The sequence below is a fragment of the Musa acuminata genome, chromosome BXJ1-6, assembly GCF_036884655.1.
Source record: "Musa acuminata AAA Group cultivar baxijiao chromosome BXJ1-6, Cavendish_Baxijiao_AAA, whole genome shotgun sequence".
Classification (NCBI taxonomy): Eukaryota; Viridiplantae; Streptophyta; class Magnoliopsida; order Zingiberales; family Musaceae; genus Musa; species Musa acuminata.
Genome location: NC_088332.1, coordinates 38202044 through 38221563, shown reverse-complemented (window position 1 = coordinate 38221563; position 19520 = coordinate 38202044). Strand labels below are relative to the sequence as shown.

Genomic DNA, 19520 nt, shown 5'->3' with positions numbered 1-19520 from the left:
GTGCAACTATCATGGTTAGGCGAGTCTCATCAATCACACATCTTCTTTCGACCAGACTGGAAATAGAGGCCCTCCCTCCCTGTTGATGGAACTCATGCTGCATCTTCTAGAACATCTGCAGGCGACAAGAATCCATTAGAGGTTCAAGCTTCCAATGGAGTTCCTGTTGCCGTGGATCAAGATGCTTGGTCTGAAAACTATAATCTAAGGTATTTGATTTTAAAACACAGTATTGATACTAATTATAAGCATGAAAACTATAATCATGCTTTTATTATGTGAAAAAAAATATTAACGTCAAAATCGAAATCAAATAACGATAGATTAAGGTTAGGATTATATACTTTTTGATTCTATCGAAAAACCTGATTTGCAAGTGTACCATTGTTCGATCCAAAGGGAGCAACAATATTGATCTACAAGGAGAACTAGAGTCATCTTGTTCTCTCTTCCTATCCTTCGTAAAATCACTATAAACGATGAAATAAAAATTAAGAAGAGATAAGAGAATATATGTAATTTCTAAATAATATTAAGTTTTTAGTCCCTACGAGACATTGTCTATTTATAAGGAGAGTAGAGGGTCTAGAATAATTAATCAAAAAAGTCTTTCTCGTTAAGATCATCTTCTAAGGAATTATATCATAATTAAATTTTTTCTATATAAATTAGTGTAATCCAACGTACTTTTGACATATCTACCATACTTTATTCACTTCATTTTTTATACTTCTATTGAATTTAGAAATAGATTTGTTTGATTATACATCTTTTTGAAAGAGAAATTAGGTTTTCTTAGATAATACAGATGGAAATAATTATTTCTTAGACCCAAACCTCTTACTAATAAAAATGTTATTCCTTTTGATAGTGTTAAAGTTGAACACTACCAAAAGTATTATTCTTTGTAGAAGGAATAATACTTATATGATAAAAGGAAGGATCGATAAAATAATATCCAATACAACGAGGAAGGAGGTTCGAGGATAATCATAATCAAAATTTAATTAAATATATAATATAATTTATTCAATTAAATAAAATCATCTAAACTAACAATGCTATCTCGGACGATGACGTGGGGGAGAGAGATGACGAAAGTTACTGTAGCACCGGGGGGATGTACCAGGTGGCGCCACCTCGGTGTTGATAGATGCAACACAGGTGGGATGACACACGATGCCCTAAAATAGCATGTGACTCTGCACTGCCTGTCCCCAATTATGCTTCGCTTAAATGATAGGAACGATAAGTTAATATCTGTGCTGTGCAGTGTGTGTATGCATGAGTGGCAATAAGTCTATTTGCCAAATGTATGATTAGATTAGTGTGTTAGTTAAGTCCCCCTTCAACTACTCGCATGATGGCAACATTTGGGCTCACACATTTATTATATATATATATATATCGTTGGCTTCCGTCCAATACAGTCCATTATCAATGGATTTTAAAAGAATTAAATTTTAAATACCAAAAAAATCTATAAATTAAGCTCATATAAGCAAATAACTCATGTGGGAAGAAGACCTAACTTGTATTCATTTGAAGGTCTGAGTTCGAGTATTAGATCAACTAAATGTCTTTGGGTCTAATTTGACCCGTATGACGAGTCTCAGTCAATTTTGACCCTTAACGGGCTGGACTTCTGTAAACGGCTTGGATCGTACTTTTAACTTGAGGCCTGACTTAAAGCCCGTTATCAAACTTGATTGCAGCGCACGGCGGAATCATTGTCGACGAGCAAACTCTTGCGCCGCACCTTTCAAATTTACCTAGTTTTTCATTGGACAGAATGTCGGTCCCACTTCGGGCGGACAGTGATAGGTAAGGCGTCGGCGGGGATGCAACAACGTATTGCTCGCGATAATACCTCTCCTCCCGACGCACGACATGCTTGGGGCCCCCACGCCCGCGGTTCCGCTGGCCCCACCAGACGGGACCACCGCACGTGCCGTGGCTGTCGCGTCCCGTTCCGCTCACCCTCGGCACCATTTAAGGCACCCCCACTCGTCGCCACCTCCGCCGCGCTCCCTCCCTTGTCGCGCTTTCCGGACCGAGACGAGGCGAAGATTCGAAACGAGGCTTGGAGAAGACTCGAAAGGAGGACTTTGGTGGAGCTGTTAAATTAGGCAAGCAAGGAGGCAGGAAGTGTGGTTCTCGCTACCCACTGCTCTCTCCCACTCTCTCTCGCTTGCCCTGTTCGCCTTTCTTGCTTTCCTTGGCTGGTCTCCGATGCGGCCGTACCTCTTGCTATCCTCCTTCCTGGTAGCGCTAGTGTTTGCGGGGCCCAGCTTCTTGCCGGCGACCGCAGGAGGTTCTTTTCCTTTGCTCTCGTCGATGGATCCATGTCGAAGTTCCGTTTATTGCCGGCTGTCGTTGTTTCTGACGATTTGTGGGTTCTGGCTTTGGTTCTTTGCGGTTCTCATGGCTATCTTTATGATCTTTTGTTTCTTTCTCATCTTTTCGGTGCGAGCTCATTTTGTTATGTAGGGGCTTGTTGTGAGAATGGTCCAAGGTCATTTGTTGTTTTCCGAGATACGCTTCGGTTCGCTCAGCATTTGCTCCTCAAAATGGTTCCATTTGGTGGGCAAGCTTTTCCTTACTTCCAGATTAGGGCATCACATGGATTTTGAAACGTTAGCATCACGGCTTGATGTCGATGTTCATTGTGAGAATGACTTATAGCTGCTGCATTTTTCTTGGCAGCATACTTGGTCTCATGCTCTTGAGTCTTTTGAACAAACGACTCATGACTCGACGCTAATTCTAAAAGGTGTCGTTTTCGCCGAGTTCCTTCCTTTTTATTTGCCTAACAAGGTAATTGCTGGATGGCAAAGTAGATGGAACACGGTTCAGTGGAGTAATGAAACCATATTTTGGAGTAATACGGATTGACCAAGTAGAAATTACTAGGTTTCGTCTAGTCATTGATCTTTTACTATTGTTATCGTTCTAGTCTGCCATGTGTTTCTGCATAGCCTGGAGCGTGAGCTGTCCAGAACTCGTTCATGCCAGTTGTTTCAGACACACAGTCACCAAGCATTAATCATCACTTGTCTTTTTCTTCTGTTCGCCTGCTTGGCAAGCGAAACTGAAGGGCCCAGTTTTGTTCCTAGTTTGTTCTTTTTTCCTTGAATATTTGTTGTCCTTCCTCGTTCAATTAACTTAACAGGCCTTGCCCAGCCGTTCCTATGTATCATACAAGTATACAACTAGTATTTTTTTTTTTGTATAATTTCTCTGACAGCTTGTGAATCCCTTTTTGGTATTGGCCTTGATGTAAATACTATTGTATGGCTTAGCTGAATAGATTTACTTCCATTAATTGTTTAGCGATTGATACATTTTTGTTCTCATTATTTTACGTGAGAGTTATCAACCTTTCGGAGGATAGTGTTACTCCCACTTTTAAAAAGTAAGCACTTTCTCTTTGATCCATAACAATATTGTGATCTCTCTGCAATTAGAAGATTTCTGTTATAAAGAGCATACTTTCTTTTGAGCCCGAAGACTGAAATTGCTTTTGAGGATTTGCTATGTTGCAGGATTTGCTAATTTTCACTTTGTTTCTTGTGCAAAAGTTTCTGCATCTTATCCATAACATAAACTACACAGCATAGTTTTATGTCTGGCTGAACAACTTGAGCAAGCCTTGCTTGGGTCACTTGATCGTTGGTTGGACTGGTGGCTTAAGTAATCAGGTTGTTAATTCGATATAAAATATCTAAAAATAAATATATGTATCTATTATATATTTGAGAGATAAATATTTTTTTGTATTAAAAATATATTAAGATATATAATAAAAATATACTTATGAAATTTTGTTTTGTTAGAGAATGAGTTGATGAAATTTGATGATCAACAAATCAAAATCTAAACTCTAATGAATTAGCTGACAGGAAAAAGAGGTCAGCATATGACACGTCATGATAAGAAAAAAAATGTTTGTGAAAGAAGGCAAGAAAGACAATGGTTAAAAAAAAGAAAGAGAATATATTTCAAAAAGAATAAGGGTGGATGACAAGAAAAGAATTACCGATGATAGTGATGATAGATTTCAAGAAGGATAGACGAGAGAGATAGAGGGGGCAACTAGAAAGAGAAGTGGATAATGTGTGCTTTGAGAAATTATATACTCTTTTTTTTTTTTTTGCAAAAAGGACTAAAATACCATCAATAAGTAAATATGTGTACTTATTTAAGGGTATTATTGTCAATATTGATAAAAACTGTCGAATTAGTGAACCACATTGGCCAAGGGTCCAGTTCAGGTTTTCCCTGTCGGCCGGCTGGTCTGGTCCAGAATCACATTACATTGGTTTCCTCTTTGTGGTTAAAATGTTGCTTCACTGAAATCTTTGGTAACCTGTGTCATTGAAGAATAATATATAGTTTATATAGCACCTTGCTTTCAAGAACTTCTTATCAATGTCATCAGTCTGATGAAACGATATCATATGTTTCCTACAATCAAGTTGCTGTTGGAAGCTTTATATCTTCTTGAAGCTACAGATATAATAGCATATAATCTAGAATATTAAAATAATAAGTCCATTGAAAACCACTATTGGAGTGTCAGGATTATTGCTGCTTAAGAAAAGATGGGAATTAGAGACTTTCTGTGCTACATACAGAATTTCAAATTATGCTTTGCATTGGCAGTTCTCTCTCAGTATTGGCACATATAAGAAAATGTGATGTTAACCATGGTCGGGATTTTTTTGTAGTAATGATTTAGTTAGTCTTTTTCATGCATACCATTAGCACTACATGAATGATGCACCTCGATGAAAATACGTTGGTGTTTCTGATAACAACCGTATTTTCTTACGTAGATTGTCCCCTGGATATGAGTTGGTGGAATTTAACGGCAGCAGCTTCTGTATGCTCAGATCAAAATGGACGAGCTAAGTGTTGCCGCTATATTAATGCCTTCATTGCAGTTTCTGTTGCTTATTATGCAAATGCAACAGGAGAGCTGGGGGTTCCATCAGCATTTTCTGATGACTGCTATAATTCTATCTCTGACACCTTGAAATTAGGTGGAATACCTTCTAATGCAACTATGTTCTGTGGATTGGGACTTAAAATTCATATTTCCTATCAATGTGAGGGGAGAGTAACTATCTCAGATATGCTGCAGTCTCCAAATTTTTATGATGTCATCAGAAACTGCAAGCTGCCACTATCACTGGATAATAGTTGCAAGAGATGCTTAAACTCTGGTTTGTCATACCTTCGCCATCTTGTAGGAGACCAAGATAACATTACCTTGAATACCTGCCGTGATGCAGCTTTTGTTGCACTTGCAAACCAGGGGGAGAACTCATCAATAATTGATATTGCAACTTGCTTCTTCAGTGTTAAAGGGTTCAGCATTCATCAAGGTGTGTCCATTTTAGATTTTTTGTCATATAAAAAAAGGAATTTATGCTTAAAGAGCTTATTTATTTTCCCTTTCAGACTTCGTAGGGCTGGCACTTTATGGCACATTATATTCATGGAGGAAGCTAGTAGCCTAAGATGAAGTCAAAAGTGATATTCAAAGCCTCTGACGCATGAAATACTAATTTTGCATAAAATCATAAAGCTGAAAAATCAAGCAAATATATCAAAAATGGTATCTTGTATTTTGTTCATTAGACTTCTTACTCTGTCATGAAGTAGATTTTAAAATTTTGAAATGTAACTGAAAAACAAGACAAACAAAGAAATTAAGGTGTGTATGATATTTTATTGTTGAATCTAGCAAAAAGTTTAGTCCAATCAATGCATATATGACAAAAATCAACATAATACATGCTTTGATTAGTGGTGTCTGGACAATAATCAATATCAATATGACCTGTATTTCTTGGTATCACTAGAAAATATAAAAAAAGTCAAATGTCAACTAGTACCAGATCATATGGTCCAATATTGGTCCTTTGCTCAGACAGAACCTCATGCAGTGTGCTGGCATAATCATACCCATGTCAATTGGGCCAATTGTTATTTTCTGAATGAGAGCAACATTTTCTGTAGTGATTCATTAATGCAACTGACTATAGAAGTGAGCCTGCATAGGTGTAGGTTGCTTCATGCACTGGGTTCGTGGTTTTTAATTCATTGATGCAATTAAACCTTTGATTTAATCTATTGGAGTCAATTTTAACTTTTAATTGTGATGCTCAATTTCTTCGTATAAGAAAACATTGCTCGTGTTTTGTACTATGTTCATGCTTCAACTAAGTTTTATGTTTTGGCTTATGTTAAAGTATGAACATTGCTCGACTGAGTTATCAGTGGTGGTGTTATTTTAGTTCACACCGATTGTTTTTTTTTGTGTCAACATAGTTTGTATCCCTATATAGGATGCTTAATACATTGATGAGGTCTACTTAATCTGTATGAACTAGCTATGAATGATAACCATCAGGTATATATCCTTTTATGCTTTTAAAGCTGTTCTGGTTTTATGTTCAAGTAGTCTATTCTCTTTAACCATTTTATTTTGATGACCTAGGGAAATGTTGAACACTCTAGTTATCTTTTTCTTGAATATATGGAGTGGGCTTTAACCACTTTTACTTATATTGTTTTTTGTTTGTCATGACAATTTTCTGTGAACTGAAATTCTATTGCAGGGAATTCTTCCGAGCCATTTTTTTCACCTGTTGCCCCAGCAACTTCTCCAGCTTCTGCACCAATTCGTGCTCATGATCTTTTTGTTAAACCATTTAGAGAACATCACCATCCATTCCAGCTCACTTTAATACCAGGAATTGGTATTATGATTACTGGATCAGCAATTCTATTACTAATTATCCTGATACTTCTCATTCATAAGAAAAATAGAGAATTAAGAAGTGCCAGCAATCCAACAAGGAGCACATCGGATGCCTCCTCTTTCCCACATGTCTGGAAGAATAAGAAAGGTATGCCAATTCTAAAATGTGGTTGCTAATGGTGCAATCCAACTAATGGTTATTAGATGTAGATCACTAAGTCCTCTTGATAAGGTTTCGTAGATAGGAGAATACACAAGATGAAAGAGAATATTGAGAAAATTATATTCTAAGGGAAGATGTTAAAATTTTATTGGTTAAATTAGTACTTAGCATGATATTTACAAATAAAGAAACATATAAATGGTAGATGAGGCGGATTAGGTCAACGTTTGGTGACTTTCATTTCCTTTTTCTTTTCATGAACAATTTTAGGTCTTGACTTGGACTACTGGATGTGAACTTCTATTCAGATCAATGATATCTTTAGGCCATTTTAAACTAACAATTAGTTATGAATTTGAGAATATTGCTGACCATATGGTCTGTTGGATTTTTGGCATATCAAAGTGATTCCCTTATATTTTTTCGAGTCACTTTTTTTTATTTGGCTTATTTGTTAGGAATGGAGTAAGCTAATTAGCAAGGGTGCATTAAAGAAATGAATAATCAGTCTTACCTTGACCTTTTACAGGTGCTTCCACCATGTTTCATAGGTACAGTTACAAGGAAATAAAGAAGGCGTCAGGCAATTTTAGCAAAATTTTAGGAAAAAGTGAATTTGGAATCCTGTACAAAGCTCAATTTGATGATGGGTTCGTTGCTGCTGTGAAACAGATTAAGAACATGTCAATACTTAGTGAGGAAGATTTTTGTCGAGAAATGGAAATTCTTGGCAGACTGCATCATCGTCATCTTGTTACTCTCAGAGGCTTCTGTTCTTCTAGACAGGATAGGTAGTTACCTCATTATGTGATCATATAGTAGTTCAAACTTCAAAGTGCTTTTGAGATACAGATTACTGTAGTTTCTTTTTTATTTTCAGGTTCATGATATATGAATTCATGGAAAATGGAAGCCTAAAAGATCAACTCTATTGTAATCTCTGCTCTATCTTCTCTTCATGGCCAATGTTTGGTGTTACAATTCAAGTTAGGCAAATTCTGTTCTTTTATCTTTGCAGCATCTGGACGAACTCCATTACCATGGAAGACCAGGATCCAAATAGCCATTGATGTTGCTAATGCTCTGGTAACTCATTGCAAAACTTGCTACTGCCATAAGAATTAAAGTGCATCAAACTCATTTATCAGAAAGCTTTTTAAGTAAACTTTGTATTAGTTTCATGTAAAGGAAACCTCTTTGAGCAGGGAGGTATATTTGTTATTATGAAATTACTTCTACCATCCTGGTCTAAAAAGTTAACTTTATGTTTTCTAACAGTTAACAACTTCAATCTGTTAAACAGTGGACATGCCAAACTATCTCAAATGTTTACCTCCAAATTAGTGCAGTTTAGTTTCTTTAATTATTATGCATGTCCACCTAGCTGCATGTTCAGGAGCAGTCTTATGTCTGCTGTTCATGTGCTTATCCAGTGCGTATTTATTTTTGTATGCAAAAAAGTAATCAATTTTAATCAATCTCTGTTACTCCATAAAAGCTTTTGATGATTATTAAATAGCTGGTATCTAGGTCTTTTCACCAAACTAACTTAAGTCTTGATCTGGAATCCAGCAATCTTTCTCATCTATTCTTTAACTATCTAGGGAAAAGTATGCATGTTTTTGGATTCTAGATGCATTTTCACATCTCAAGTCCATGTTGTCACATGTATTACATTACTTGAATTTTGGACTGTTTTAGGCCTCAAATAACCTCGTACAGTTGGTTTGCATCATGAGGTCTAGTTGGAAGTAAGAAGATACGTTGCAGTTGCATCCATATTATATATTTTACTGATGGTTTCAAACACCTATAATCTGCATAGAATGAAAGCTCTGTAATATGCAGATTATTTCTTCAGATTGACCAACTGTGTCCATATGATGACAAAGCTCTAAATTTTATGAAATCGAGCAACTTATTTCAATTAGATTGTCCAAATGTCTAGCATAGGGTTATGAAGCTCTTTAATTTATTAAATTGAGCATGCAGGAGTACCTCCATTATTATTGTGATAACACTCTTTGTCATGGGGACCTAAGGTCAAGCAATGTCCTTTTCGATAAGAATTTCTTAGCAAAGGTACTTTACATGAGCAAAAATGAATACATTCCTTATTGCTCTCTATTCATGCAAAGAGCTAATAAATACTGACTTTTAATAGGTTGCTTATTTTGGTTTGGAGCATTCTACGAGATGCGCAAGTAGACATGTACCGCATAATGGTAATGCATTGGGAACTTCAGGTTAGAGTCCTATTAGATTCTGTGCATGATTTCTGTGTTGGTAATTGGCACCATATTAAAAATACTATTATCATTTCTTGAAATTTCCAATGGCTTTAACAACGGTTTCCATTTCATGACACTGGGATAGCTATATGTTGCACTGACTGGCACATCCCTGTACCAGTTAGCATAGGCCAATATTGGTTAAATCATATGTCAGCACCTTCAGCGGAGGCAAGCATGGCCCATGCTGATACTTTTCATACAGAATACTAGTTGACCTTTGTTGAGTGACAGTTGTTAATTTATAGACATGTGGACTATATTACAGTGAAAAGTCAGATAACATGGATGAGGAAACTGTAATATATGAGATTTCATAGCACCTTAGAAATATTATCAAGTGCATGCTAACAGTAAGCTAATTCATGCAATGAAATAAATTATGATCCCTTTGTGATTAGAGGATGTCAGAACACTGAATGACATCAGTGGCTTGTTGTACAGGTTATCTGGATCCTGAGTATATGGTCACCAAGATGATGACTGATAAGAGTGATGTCTACAGCTACGGGGTACTGCTGCTAGAGCTTGTGGTTGGAAAGCAGGCAAGCCTTAATCACAGAAATCTGGTTCAATGGTCTCAGGAACTAGCAGACAGTTTTAGGCTCTCAGAATTGGTTGACCCAGCTATTGCAGACGCAGTCGATTTAGAGCAGCTCCATGTGGTGGTCGGGATAGCAAAGTTGTGCACTCAGAGGGAAGTGAAGGAAAGACCATCAATCAAACAAATTCTCAGAATGCTACGTGAGAGATTGGATGCTTCATACACTGGCTTTGCTAAGGCTGTACAAGGTGAAGGCTGTCATGATGATGGGAGGTTATTCACCGAGAAGCAACAAGAAAATGAGGTTATCGCGTTGAGTGGAGATGCGAGATGTCTTCAGTCTTCTTCAAGCACTTCGAGATCCTACTGCAGTCGAAGCATTTTGCTCGAGTGCAACTCGCCGCAGTCCCCACATGGCATTTAGTCCGTTTTAGATTGTTTCAGTCACATGAACTTGTTTATGCTGCCTTCGGTTTCAGGCACCAGAGAGAACGACAAGTCCAAGTGGCTGTGATGAATCAGAGTGGGTGGGTCTAATGCCATTGACAAGAGCTCTATTCACCATTGCTTCTACAATGTTCTTTTGTTTCCTCACCCTTGTGCAAAATTCCGAAGTTGAGGCAGATTGTTCCTAGTAATGTGTTCAAACCTTGGTTCTTGTTGTACGAATTTTGTTACACAATGCTATTGAACATCCAGTGTTTCATCATCATTGAGCAGAGATGTCCTTTTCCATTACTTGTCTGGATGACTTATGTGGACCTTGTCAAAGAAGCTGCAAAAATTGATAGGTGATTGATTCTTTACAGATGTACTGTGTTATCATCCTATTGAAAACTTCTGCTGATGCATACCCAAAGTTGAACTTTGCTCATCCAAGTTGTATATGGTTACTTCTTCTTTTAGCTCCTGAATATTCTAACTCAAGGTTTTTCGTTAAAATATGAGCATCAAAATCAAGACTACTGGTTTACAAGAACATGAAACCATTAAGTTGTGTTGATATCAGAAACATCAGGATTACAGTGATGTTAGGAAAGCTTTATATTGCACATGTACCTACAAGAAACAACAGTTATACAGCTGAAAGTTATATACATACATACCAGTTGCTAATAATTTTTTACATTGATTTAATTCTTAGATTCAACAATTGAGGCATTAATCTTTTGATCCTTCCTGCTGCTCTGCTAAAGAGACATTAGCCTCGTGTTTATGAAGTGCAAGCACCAGTTTAGGAAGTGGCATCACAAATGGCATCATCAATATGAAAAAAAAACCTTATATTTTAGATGCATTTTCTACTTTCTTGTGTGCTCCTGGATTGAGATGAGAATTTATAGTGAACATCAACTTCTTTGTTATCTGAATTATGCATACAACTGGGATTTCTTTCTGGCTTTCTTTTGTCCTGGCTTTAGTTGGAATCACATATCATCAGGACCTTCCTCTACAGCAAATCAGATCTATCCAGCAGCAGAAGCCACACCACATCCAGTCTCTGCCAGCTCAAAAGTTGAATCTGTAGATTGAGTGATGAAGACCCCTAAAAAAACTTGATCTGAAGATCCAAAGGCTGTGTAATTTTGACTAACTATTCTCCTTTGGACTCTTTCCCTGTGCTGCATCTCCCCCTGTCATTCACAATCATGTTCATGGAAGACAAACTAATATGGACATCAGTATGTGGTTGATTTTTGTCACTTCTAATTTGCAGGTATCACAATGAATCATGCTAGTAGAAAACACCCAAAGGATTCTCTTTTGTCTTTCGAGTTTGAGGTTTTCTTGATATGTACATGATCATCTTCTGATCTCACCCCTCTAATGACCATGGGAACTCATTTTTTAATAGGAGAAATTAGCTAGCATGCTGAATTTTACATGTTTTCTTGGTGCTCATTTGAATGTAAATTTGTCCATATTTGTCTTTCATAACATTTCCATGTAGAAAATCTTATATTATCATCTGAGCTGCAAAATAGCTTGAATCTTGTCTTGGAAATCATCCATTGTTTGTCAGTCTCAACACGAGATTATATAGCTGGATTCATAACATACTTACTGTTTGCATTCAGTACTCTTTGAGTTAGAGGTACATGCAATCTGAATCAACACATTGCCAATTGCATCCAACTTGTTTAGTCTGTGTTGTCTGTGAATATTTTCTGTTCTGTAAGGTTGAGTATACCCTAAGGAAGTAAATTAGACTTCATAGTAATAATTGTATAAATCCTTGTACCATTCATTGCTTTATTTTCTTTTCTTCTTGTTATGTAGTGTCTTTTTGAGGTTCCAGTTAACTGAAACTTTGCCTTTGAAGCCATGCTATCAATTATGTGTAACCAAGAGGACTCTAAATGGAGCCAGATCAACCAGGTATGAATTTTTGATACCTGAATCTTTTCTCATACAAGTTTCAGAAACTGTGATAGAACTAATCACTAAATCCAGCACAAGTATGAAATCGATTTCCTTGATTTGATAAGTAGTAAGACAGTGAGATGTGAACAAAGTGTTTTTTTTCCAGAGATTTAATTTCCTTTTGGCAATGTTTCATAATAATGTTATTTTCTTTTTTGGCATGATTTTTCCTGATAGATTCTTTCTTTCTTTCTTTCACTTCATCCGAGCTCATTGATCATGACAACCAGGTTCCACATAGAAGACATTGCAGCCTCTTTGATGCTTTCTATATCAGAGCTCCATCCTTAACCCATATGATGGATTGAGTATTACCAGTGCCAATAAAGATGTAGGATTCCAAGTGGGGACACAAAGTGAAAAGAACAAGGTGGAATGACATGCCTCCATGTGTTCACACACTCCTTGGATGAATCACTGATGAGAAGATAAGCTGCTTCTTTTGCAGGCATGTCAAGCACCATGCTACATTCCAACCATTGCATTCAGCTGCCCTCACCCTTCCAATTCTTACTGTCTGAGTAGATGCTGATCATGTCATGCAGGGCAAGAACACAACCAGAGCTGGCAACAGTGCAGATAGAACATCTGGATTTGGATGAGAAGAGAAGGTTGATTCCTGGAATTTTGGCTCTTCTCTTCAAGCAGGTACTTGCTTGTCATGTTCCTCCCATTTCAATTCTGTGATAAGATTGGAGAAACCTGTGCCAGCTATGTGACTCCGACTCCACAACAGTGAGCCATGAGTGGCTTAGCAGACAGTACATTTGCCCTCCTACAGTATGGATGATTCAGCATATCAGTGGACTAGAAGTAGATTTATTTGGATTATATACCATCATCACCTTCCTTTCATTTCTAACTGTATCCAATATGACACAACACTGGTAGTACTTGAAGTCCATCATCAACTTGGAACAACCGCTATGATCCGATGTGATTCGGATTATTGCATGAGTAGTTGGCTGATTGATGTGGCACCGACAACCTCACATGAATAGCTTTGCGACTTCTAAATCGTCCTTTGCTGAGAAAGATGAGGTTTTCTTTGAGCAGTACATGTCTTCGAGATCACAAGTACTCAAGTGGTAGGTGGTGCGGAAACACGATCTCTCTCTCTCTCTCGCTGTGTGGAGGTCTCCTAAGGGGGAAAGTGGCTTTTGGTAAAAGGGGACACCGAGATGAGACCTCATTTCCGAGGCTCCACCTTCCCTTTACAACGATCACATGAGATGGCAACTCGAGAGCAAGTAGATTTGGCATCAACTCCTTGGGGCTTTTCTCTTTCTTGGCCTTGTGCCCGTCATAGTCCATCTTCTTCCACCCTTTTCTTCTTGTGATATGGGTCTTCAGTGTCTGCACAGCCAAGCATGTCACAGCCTCTGGTCCAATGGGAAGGAAAGTCTCATTGCCCCCACGCAGTTTAATGCCAGGCAGCATTATTATCTTCTTTTAGCATTCATACATTTTCATGCTCAATCAAATCAAGTGCAGAGAATCAACCGATTGAAGTGCAGTGAATGTGAACAACATCTTGCCCAACTTATTTCAACTTGTGATCATGTACAGATGTAGTGAGTGATAAACCATTGGAGGAGCATTTCGAGGCTTTTAGTTGTTTCAGCATTAGAAGATGGGAGTTTTGCTCCAATCTTTCCAGAATCGAAGAACAGAGAGAGAGACAGCTGCAATTTAGACTCTTAACTCTGGATGAAGAGAATGTAGAAGAAAGCTTTTGGCTTCCATCAGCTCAAGAACTTACCTCCTTCATGGACCAGTACAACTTTATCTTCTTTTTCTTGAAACATAAGCATGCTCAACTTTATCTAACTTTTTCCTATGAAACTACAAAGAGATTTTGATTCCTTCATGTAAAAGCCCCAATATTATAATATTAGTAGTAGTAGTAGTATTAGCAGTAACAGTACCCCCATTGGAATGCTACGACAAACACATGGTTTTTCCAGGTCAATTGCACCTCATTAAGCATACATACAATCTAAGCAGCCAAATCCTTCCACACTCGCACACATACGTAATCCACTTCTCTTGCTTCCCCCTCGACTCATTAGTGCCTTGGAGGGCATTGGTAGCACTTGGTGAAGAGGCCGAATGTATCCACCTGATGTACGAAGTTGAGCATGCTCGCCCACCCCCCAAATCCAAAGCCGACCACCAACACCCACACCACCACAAACGCGTTCATGCAGTAATGGCCAACCCAGCCTCCTAGAAACGATGCAGGCCTCTCCACAGCATTCTGCAGCGATCGACTGATCTTAGGAGTGTGTACTTGAGATCACAGAAAAGTCGATGGTGGTGTGGCTTCCGAGAACGCTTACCTCTCTGGCAGAAGCGGGAGCGAAGGTCATCATGTGCGCCATGGCTGGAATGATGTACACCGTGAAGCTAACGAGAAGGGAGCCGACGGTGGAGTTGATGGGACCAAAGAAGGGGAATATTATTGCTAGGAACCATATCGGGATCACTACGGGCAGCCTCGCCAGTGCCCTCTTGCAGACGCTCTTCGTCTTGTGCATGCCGATCGCCTTCTCCCACACGAAGTACAGAGGCGTACACGCGAATCCAAAGGTTATGAACTGTGCGCAGCATCGATCAGTTCGTGAATGCATCAGCACAAGATGAACAGAGACGCATCGAGCAGAGCACTGGCGTTGGTACCTGATGGATGAGCATGACGACGACTGCTGCATTCCTGAATCCAGACCTCGGGAGCAAAGAGAAGGCATTGGAATGATCGAGCAGCATGTCGCCGAAGGCCCAATACATTGCAGCTGCCGACGGAAGGGTGAGAGTCAGCACATAGAGCGTGGCAAACAGGTACACGAGCTTGAACTTCTGCGGCTTCCACATGGCGTGCATGATCTCTCTGCAACACAAGTTCTCTTGTCAGAGGAAGCTAAGCATATAGAATCCATAGACCCATATAGATCGTTGGGTGGCTGTCTCACACTGTGACAGCATGGCCTCCAAAAGTGTAGAGGATGTTGGTAGCGCCTGTGAAGTACAGTACCAACTTGGATGGGCCTGAATGGGTGACACCTTCCACCTTGAAACAGATTACAAGTCTCATCAAGAACATGAGAAACAAAGGGACGAAGAAGCATATTGGTGGGACTTCGGATCATTACCTGCCCATGGAGCAAGGCAGCTGCTGTTAGATACCACGCAGTATACGTAGTCATCAGGAGGCCTAGGAAGGACCAGATCCTATAATTGTGGAAGGAAGGGATGAAGACTGTTGTAGCACAACATGCCCCGAAGATGTAGGTCCAGGTTCTCTTGTCGAGGTTATCATTGATGTAGTAAATGTTGCTGCAAGAAAGAAGAACAAGTGGGAAAAATGTCTTCGTACAAGGATGAATCAGAAATAAGATCGTGGAAAGGTATTCATCATCACCTTGCACATGCTATTAGCTGAATCACTGAGCCGAAAAGAAGGAATGTGCAGTTGAAGAACAGACCTGCATTCCTCCAGTGCTTTCCCAATAGCCCATCGAGGACTTCAAACCACTGAAGAGAAGTGAACAACTTAGATGATGTTTACTCTCCTCTCACCTTAAACTACCCGAAGATCTATACCTGATGAATTCTGCTAATTTTGCAGAGAAGCTGATAATGATCTATACCTGAATGACATGGTTCCTGAAGTCCACTTTCTCCCTCTCCTTCCGAGTCCTGTACTCCACGTAGAGCGCACTGATAAGGTACGCAGTCCAGCTTCCCATCAGCCCGTAGAACAGCTGGAAGAGGATGCCTGACAACATCCCGAGCTGGGAGAATGAGTATGGCAGTGTGAGCAGCACTTGAGCCACCTGAACTCACACCCACAGACACCCATCATGTTAAGCCAATGCAAACAGGGCATGCATGTGACTGCAGCGATAGCATTTGGAGCCATGACCAGCACCTGGTTGGAAGCACAGCTGAACCAAGCATCATACACGGAGCCGCCATGCCAGAAGTACCGCGAGAGCTTGCTCTTCGAGGCCTTCACCTCGCCTTCCCTCTCCATCTCGACATAGTTCCCCGCGACGATGGTCTCCACCTTCTCGGAAGCCATCTCTCTCTCTCTCTTCTCTCTTTCGCCTACGTGCTGGCTGCGAGTTGGAGGGACTAAAGGGGAGCCTTCAGTGATTATAAAGAATCTTCTCCTCCGGCCTTTTCTTCTCCTCGTCTTCTTTCCTCCCTCCACCTTTCTTTCCGAAGTGGAGACTGGGACCGAGCCGTCGAGGCAGCACACGAGCGGACTGGCCCACCAAAGCCATGGAGTGAAGCGATGGTTGATTCAGCCTCCCGGATGTGCATATATCCGCGGACTGTAGGAAGAATGCATGCTCATTCGCATGGTTCTGATGGGTGAATTCTCCAGCATTCAGCACCGGATCATTGGCCAGCAGCTGGAAACACTCATGGAGGTTGGCCAATAGTCACTGAAAAGGTTGGTTCTCGGAGATGGGCTGAATCATTGCGTTGTGGAGATGGAGAGCGAGAGTGGTGCTTCACATGATTAGTGCACAGGTTGTACAAGTGGGAGGCTCCATTAGATTAAGCTGCGAGGAACAGTAAGGGGGTGCTTATATCCATGTTGATTTGGGGATTGTACAGGGTCTCTGCAGGGAGCTCAACCAGGACGCAACCATCCTTTTCTTTATATATCTCCTAGGGATCCAAGCTTCACTTTGTACTGTATGCTTTACTATCAACATTATTCTTATGACTTGCATCTCAATCGGTGGGTTGGTGAGACTATCATGAGCCAGCAACTCTCTCTCTCTCTCTCTCTCTTTCACTCACACAAACATCAGTACTACCTCTTCATCAAAGAGCATTCTTAAGAAAAGGAAAGAATGAGTGAACCCGTAACCCTACCACATCATGACCTTAACATGATGATCACCATTGTTCTTAGTCACATGCACCTACCTCCCTCAACTTCCACTCGAAACCGATTCACAAGGCAAAACATATGCAAGTTTTTGATCGATTCTTCGAACTCTCAGAACATAAAGGAACAGCAGTACTGTATTCTTGTCTTCGTGGAAAGTCTACATGATATATATATATATAAATCAGAATTAATGTTGTTGTGCGGAAGAACAAATGATTACATGTTTTCGGCCAGTGCTGCTTTCTTCCTTTATCTCTTTCAGCTTTTGCTTTTGTGAAGCAACACACGCGGTTTGATATCTGTTTGGGACCAGGGTTTGGTGTTGAGAACTATCTGTTAGGTGAAGCTTTTTTCCTTGTGCAAGACCACGCACAAAGATGAGATGTAGCTCTTGGAGAGCTGGCCTGCGGCACCTTTACTGCTATGTGCATGCTTTAGTCGTAGAACACTTTTCCTTGGTTAAATGAATCCTCCTCCTCCTCCTCCTCCTCCTCCTCATCATCATAGCTTTATGGGTTTTCGTCAAGGCAGTTCGCATCTCAACATCACTCGTTTCGGTAAGCTCAGTTCTCGTTTGCTTTGATTTTTTCGGCAGGAAAACATGCTCAGTTCCACTGGTCTCTGAGCTCACTCCATGAACGCTCGGGGCGTGTGGGCCACAGAGCCACTGGGCAGAACATGGGCATGCTCATTAAAGATGAGCTTAGAATCATGGTGTGCACCCTTAGATTGTTCCACCACAGTTGGCGGTCTTGGATTGGAGAAGCTCGTCAAGGGGTCATGCGGGACCCATGTACGTCACCCCTGAAAATTCTCAGGGGTGATTCAGTCCACCTGACAATATGCAATCCATATGTAGAATGAGATTCCCACTGTAAAGGGGACAGTCTATACTTCCAGTGAAGTCTATGCCATCTAAAAGTATACCTCTCTCTCTTTCAGAGACCTGAAGCATGTGTGGGAAAAATACAAGATAATATTCTTCTTTTTCCGTAATCAATAAAATTACTGCAAGTATTTTTTTTCTTTTTTTTTATAAAATATATACTTAATGTCATCTTTTGTTAGCTATCTAATGGATTTATCCCCTTCTTGTGTCTTTCTGTGCCTTCTACAATGCTCCAATGGATCATACTTTCTACAATTTATGTTATTTAAAGAGAAATTGGAGATACATAATAATCAGTCATAAATGGTTTAAGAATCTAGTGATTTGTTGGCCTATTTTGCAAGAATATTCTGAGCTATATGACAGAAAGAAAGGAACGTTGTACAGTCTATGCTGTATAAACAAAAACATATTTATTTTTTTGCCATAGTATGAAACTAAGGTACCAAAAAAAAAATTTTGTTGTAGAGGCTCTCATGATTAATGTATTTTACTAATCTAACAATCCCCAAAATTGTGTTAAAATTTTAATTATGTGAGTTTGATTAATAGTAACGTAAATGAGATTGGACATTAATTTAAGCTAAATTTATGTCTTATGGCACATTTGATTTCTTAATTTCTATTTCAATTTTCATCTAGCATGATTGATTCTCCATGAGGTTATCCATCATTTTAGTGCTATGTAAACGAGGATTCAATTTGATCAAAGTTAATATTATGGATGAAATAAGAAGCATAGGCATCCGTTCATGTGCAACCTAGTGACATGACATATAAGGTCAATAATTTAGTCAAGCATAAGCTAACTCAAACTCGATCAAAATGTAATAAACCTTTTGGATGATATCTAGGTTGGAGGCTAACAAAATTGAGTCTGAATTGAAAGACTTTGCTTATAGGTGATGGAGCCACACCACTCGATGGATTCGTTTTCAAAGGGGCATCCTCCATTAGCGTGGATGACTCGACTCCTTCTGAGGATAAAACTTTCGTCACTGACAGAATGAGTGGTAACAAAATTGATGACTTATTCAAGTCTATAGAACTAGAGGAGAAAGTTAAGGAGGATAATATTACAAATCTTTTGCATTCGGAAGTCGAAAGCCAAATGTCTTGACTAAGGAGGTCTGAATCGCAGATAGTTATGGGGAGCGAGTATCGATCAACCCACTATTTATAGGAGCCAAGGGCAATGCTTCCTTAGTTGCCCGCTCAACTCTCGAACATATTGAAAAAGGAAGACAAAGTGGCCTGATCGAGGTCACAAAGGGGCACATGACATAATCTAAATGACCAAGGGTTATTCAAGTCGTCATCATTATAATATCATCAAATCTATCATGATCTACATAATCACTATATGACGACTTTGATTCTGCCATATCAATTTAATCATAGGCTATTATGATTCGTGATTAGGCATTAGAACATGCTAGGATTTGTGCAGCTACCAAGGGAGGGAACACCCACATCATGTGACTATGCAATCGTGTACGGTCTAGTTGGCCCATCGAGCTCCACC

General features: G+C 39.5%; 2 protein-coding genes across 4 annotated transcripts; one reads left to right on the top strand and one right to left on the bottom strand.

Annotated features, from left to right (window-relative positions):
* Window positions 1-2035: 2035 nt before the first annotated feature.
* On the top strand, window positions 2036-10482 carry LOC135676841 (probable receptor-like protein kinase At1g49730). Of its 3 annotated transcripts, XM_065188477.1 has the most exons (10): window positions 2036-2314; window positions 2707-2817; window positions 4839-5390; window positions 6630-6920; window positions 7465-7726; window positions 7816-7868; window positions 7954-8021; window positions 8928-9017; window positions 9100-9181; window positions 9671-10482. In XM_065188477.1, exons 3-10 carry the CDS (start codon window positions 4853-4855, stop codon window positions 10192-10194), a joined length of 1908 nt encoding a protein of 635 aa, XP_065044549.1. In that variant the 5' UTR covers window positions 2036-2314; window positions 2707-2817; window positions 4839-4852; the 3' UTR covers window positions 10195-10482. The 3 variants fall into 3 exon arrangements, with proteins under 3 accessions (XP_065044549.1, XP_065044548.1, XP_065044547.1); XM_065188476.1 differs by lacking the exon at window positions 2707-2817 and having other exon boundaries at window positions 9100-9160; XM_065188475.1 differs by lacking the exon at window positions 2707-2817.
* A 3578-nt stretch (window positions 10483-14060) lies between these two features.
* LOC103989084 (auxin transporter-like protein 3) lies at window positions 14061-16350 on the bottom strand. Its single transcript, XM_009407838.3, has 8 exons — window positions 16126-16350; window positions 15845-16030; window positions 15616-15728; window positions 15347-15530; window positions 15167-15264; window positions 14877-15084; window positions 14537-14794; window positions 14061-14454 (listed from the first exon to the last, which is right to left on the bottom strand). Exons 1-8 carry the CDS (start codon window positions 16276-16278, stop codon window positions 14263-14265), a joined length of 1392 nt encoding a protein of 463 aa, XP_009406113.1. The 5' UTR covers window positions 16279-16350; the 3' UTR covers window positions 14061-14262.
* Between the last annotated feature and the right edge of the window lie 3170 nt (window positions 16351-19520).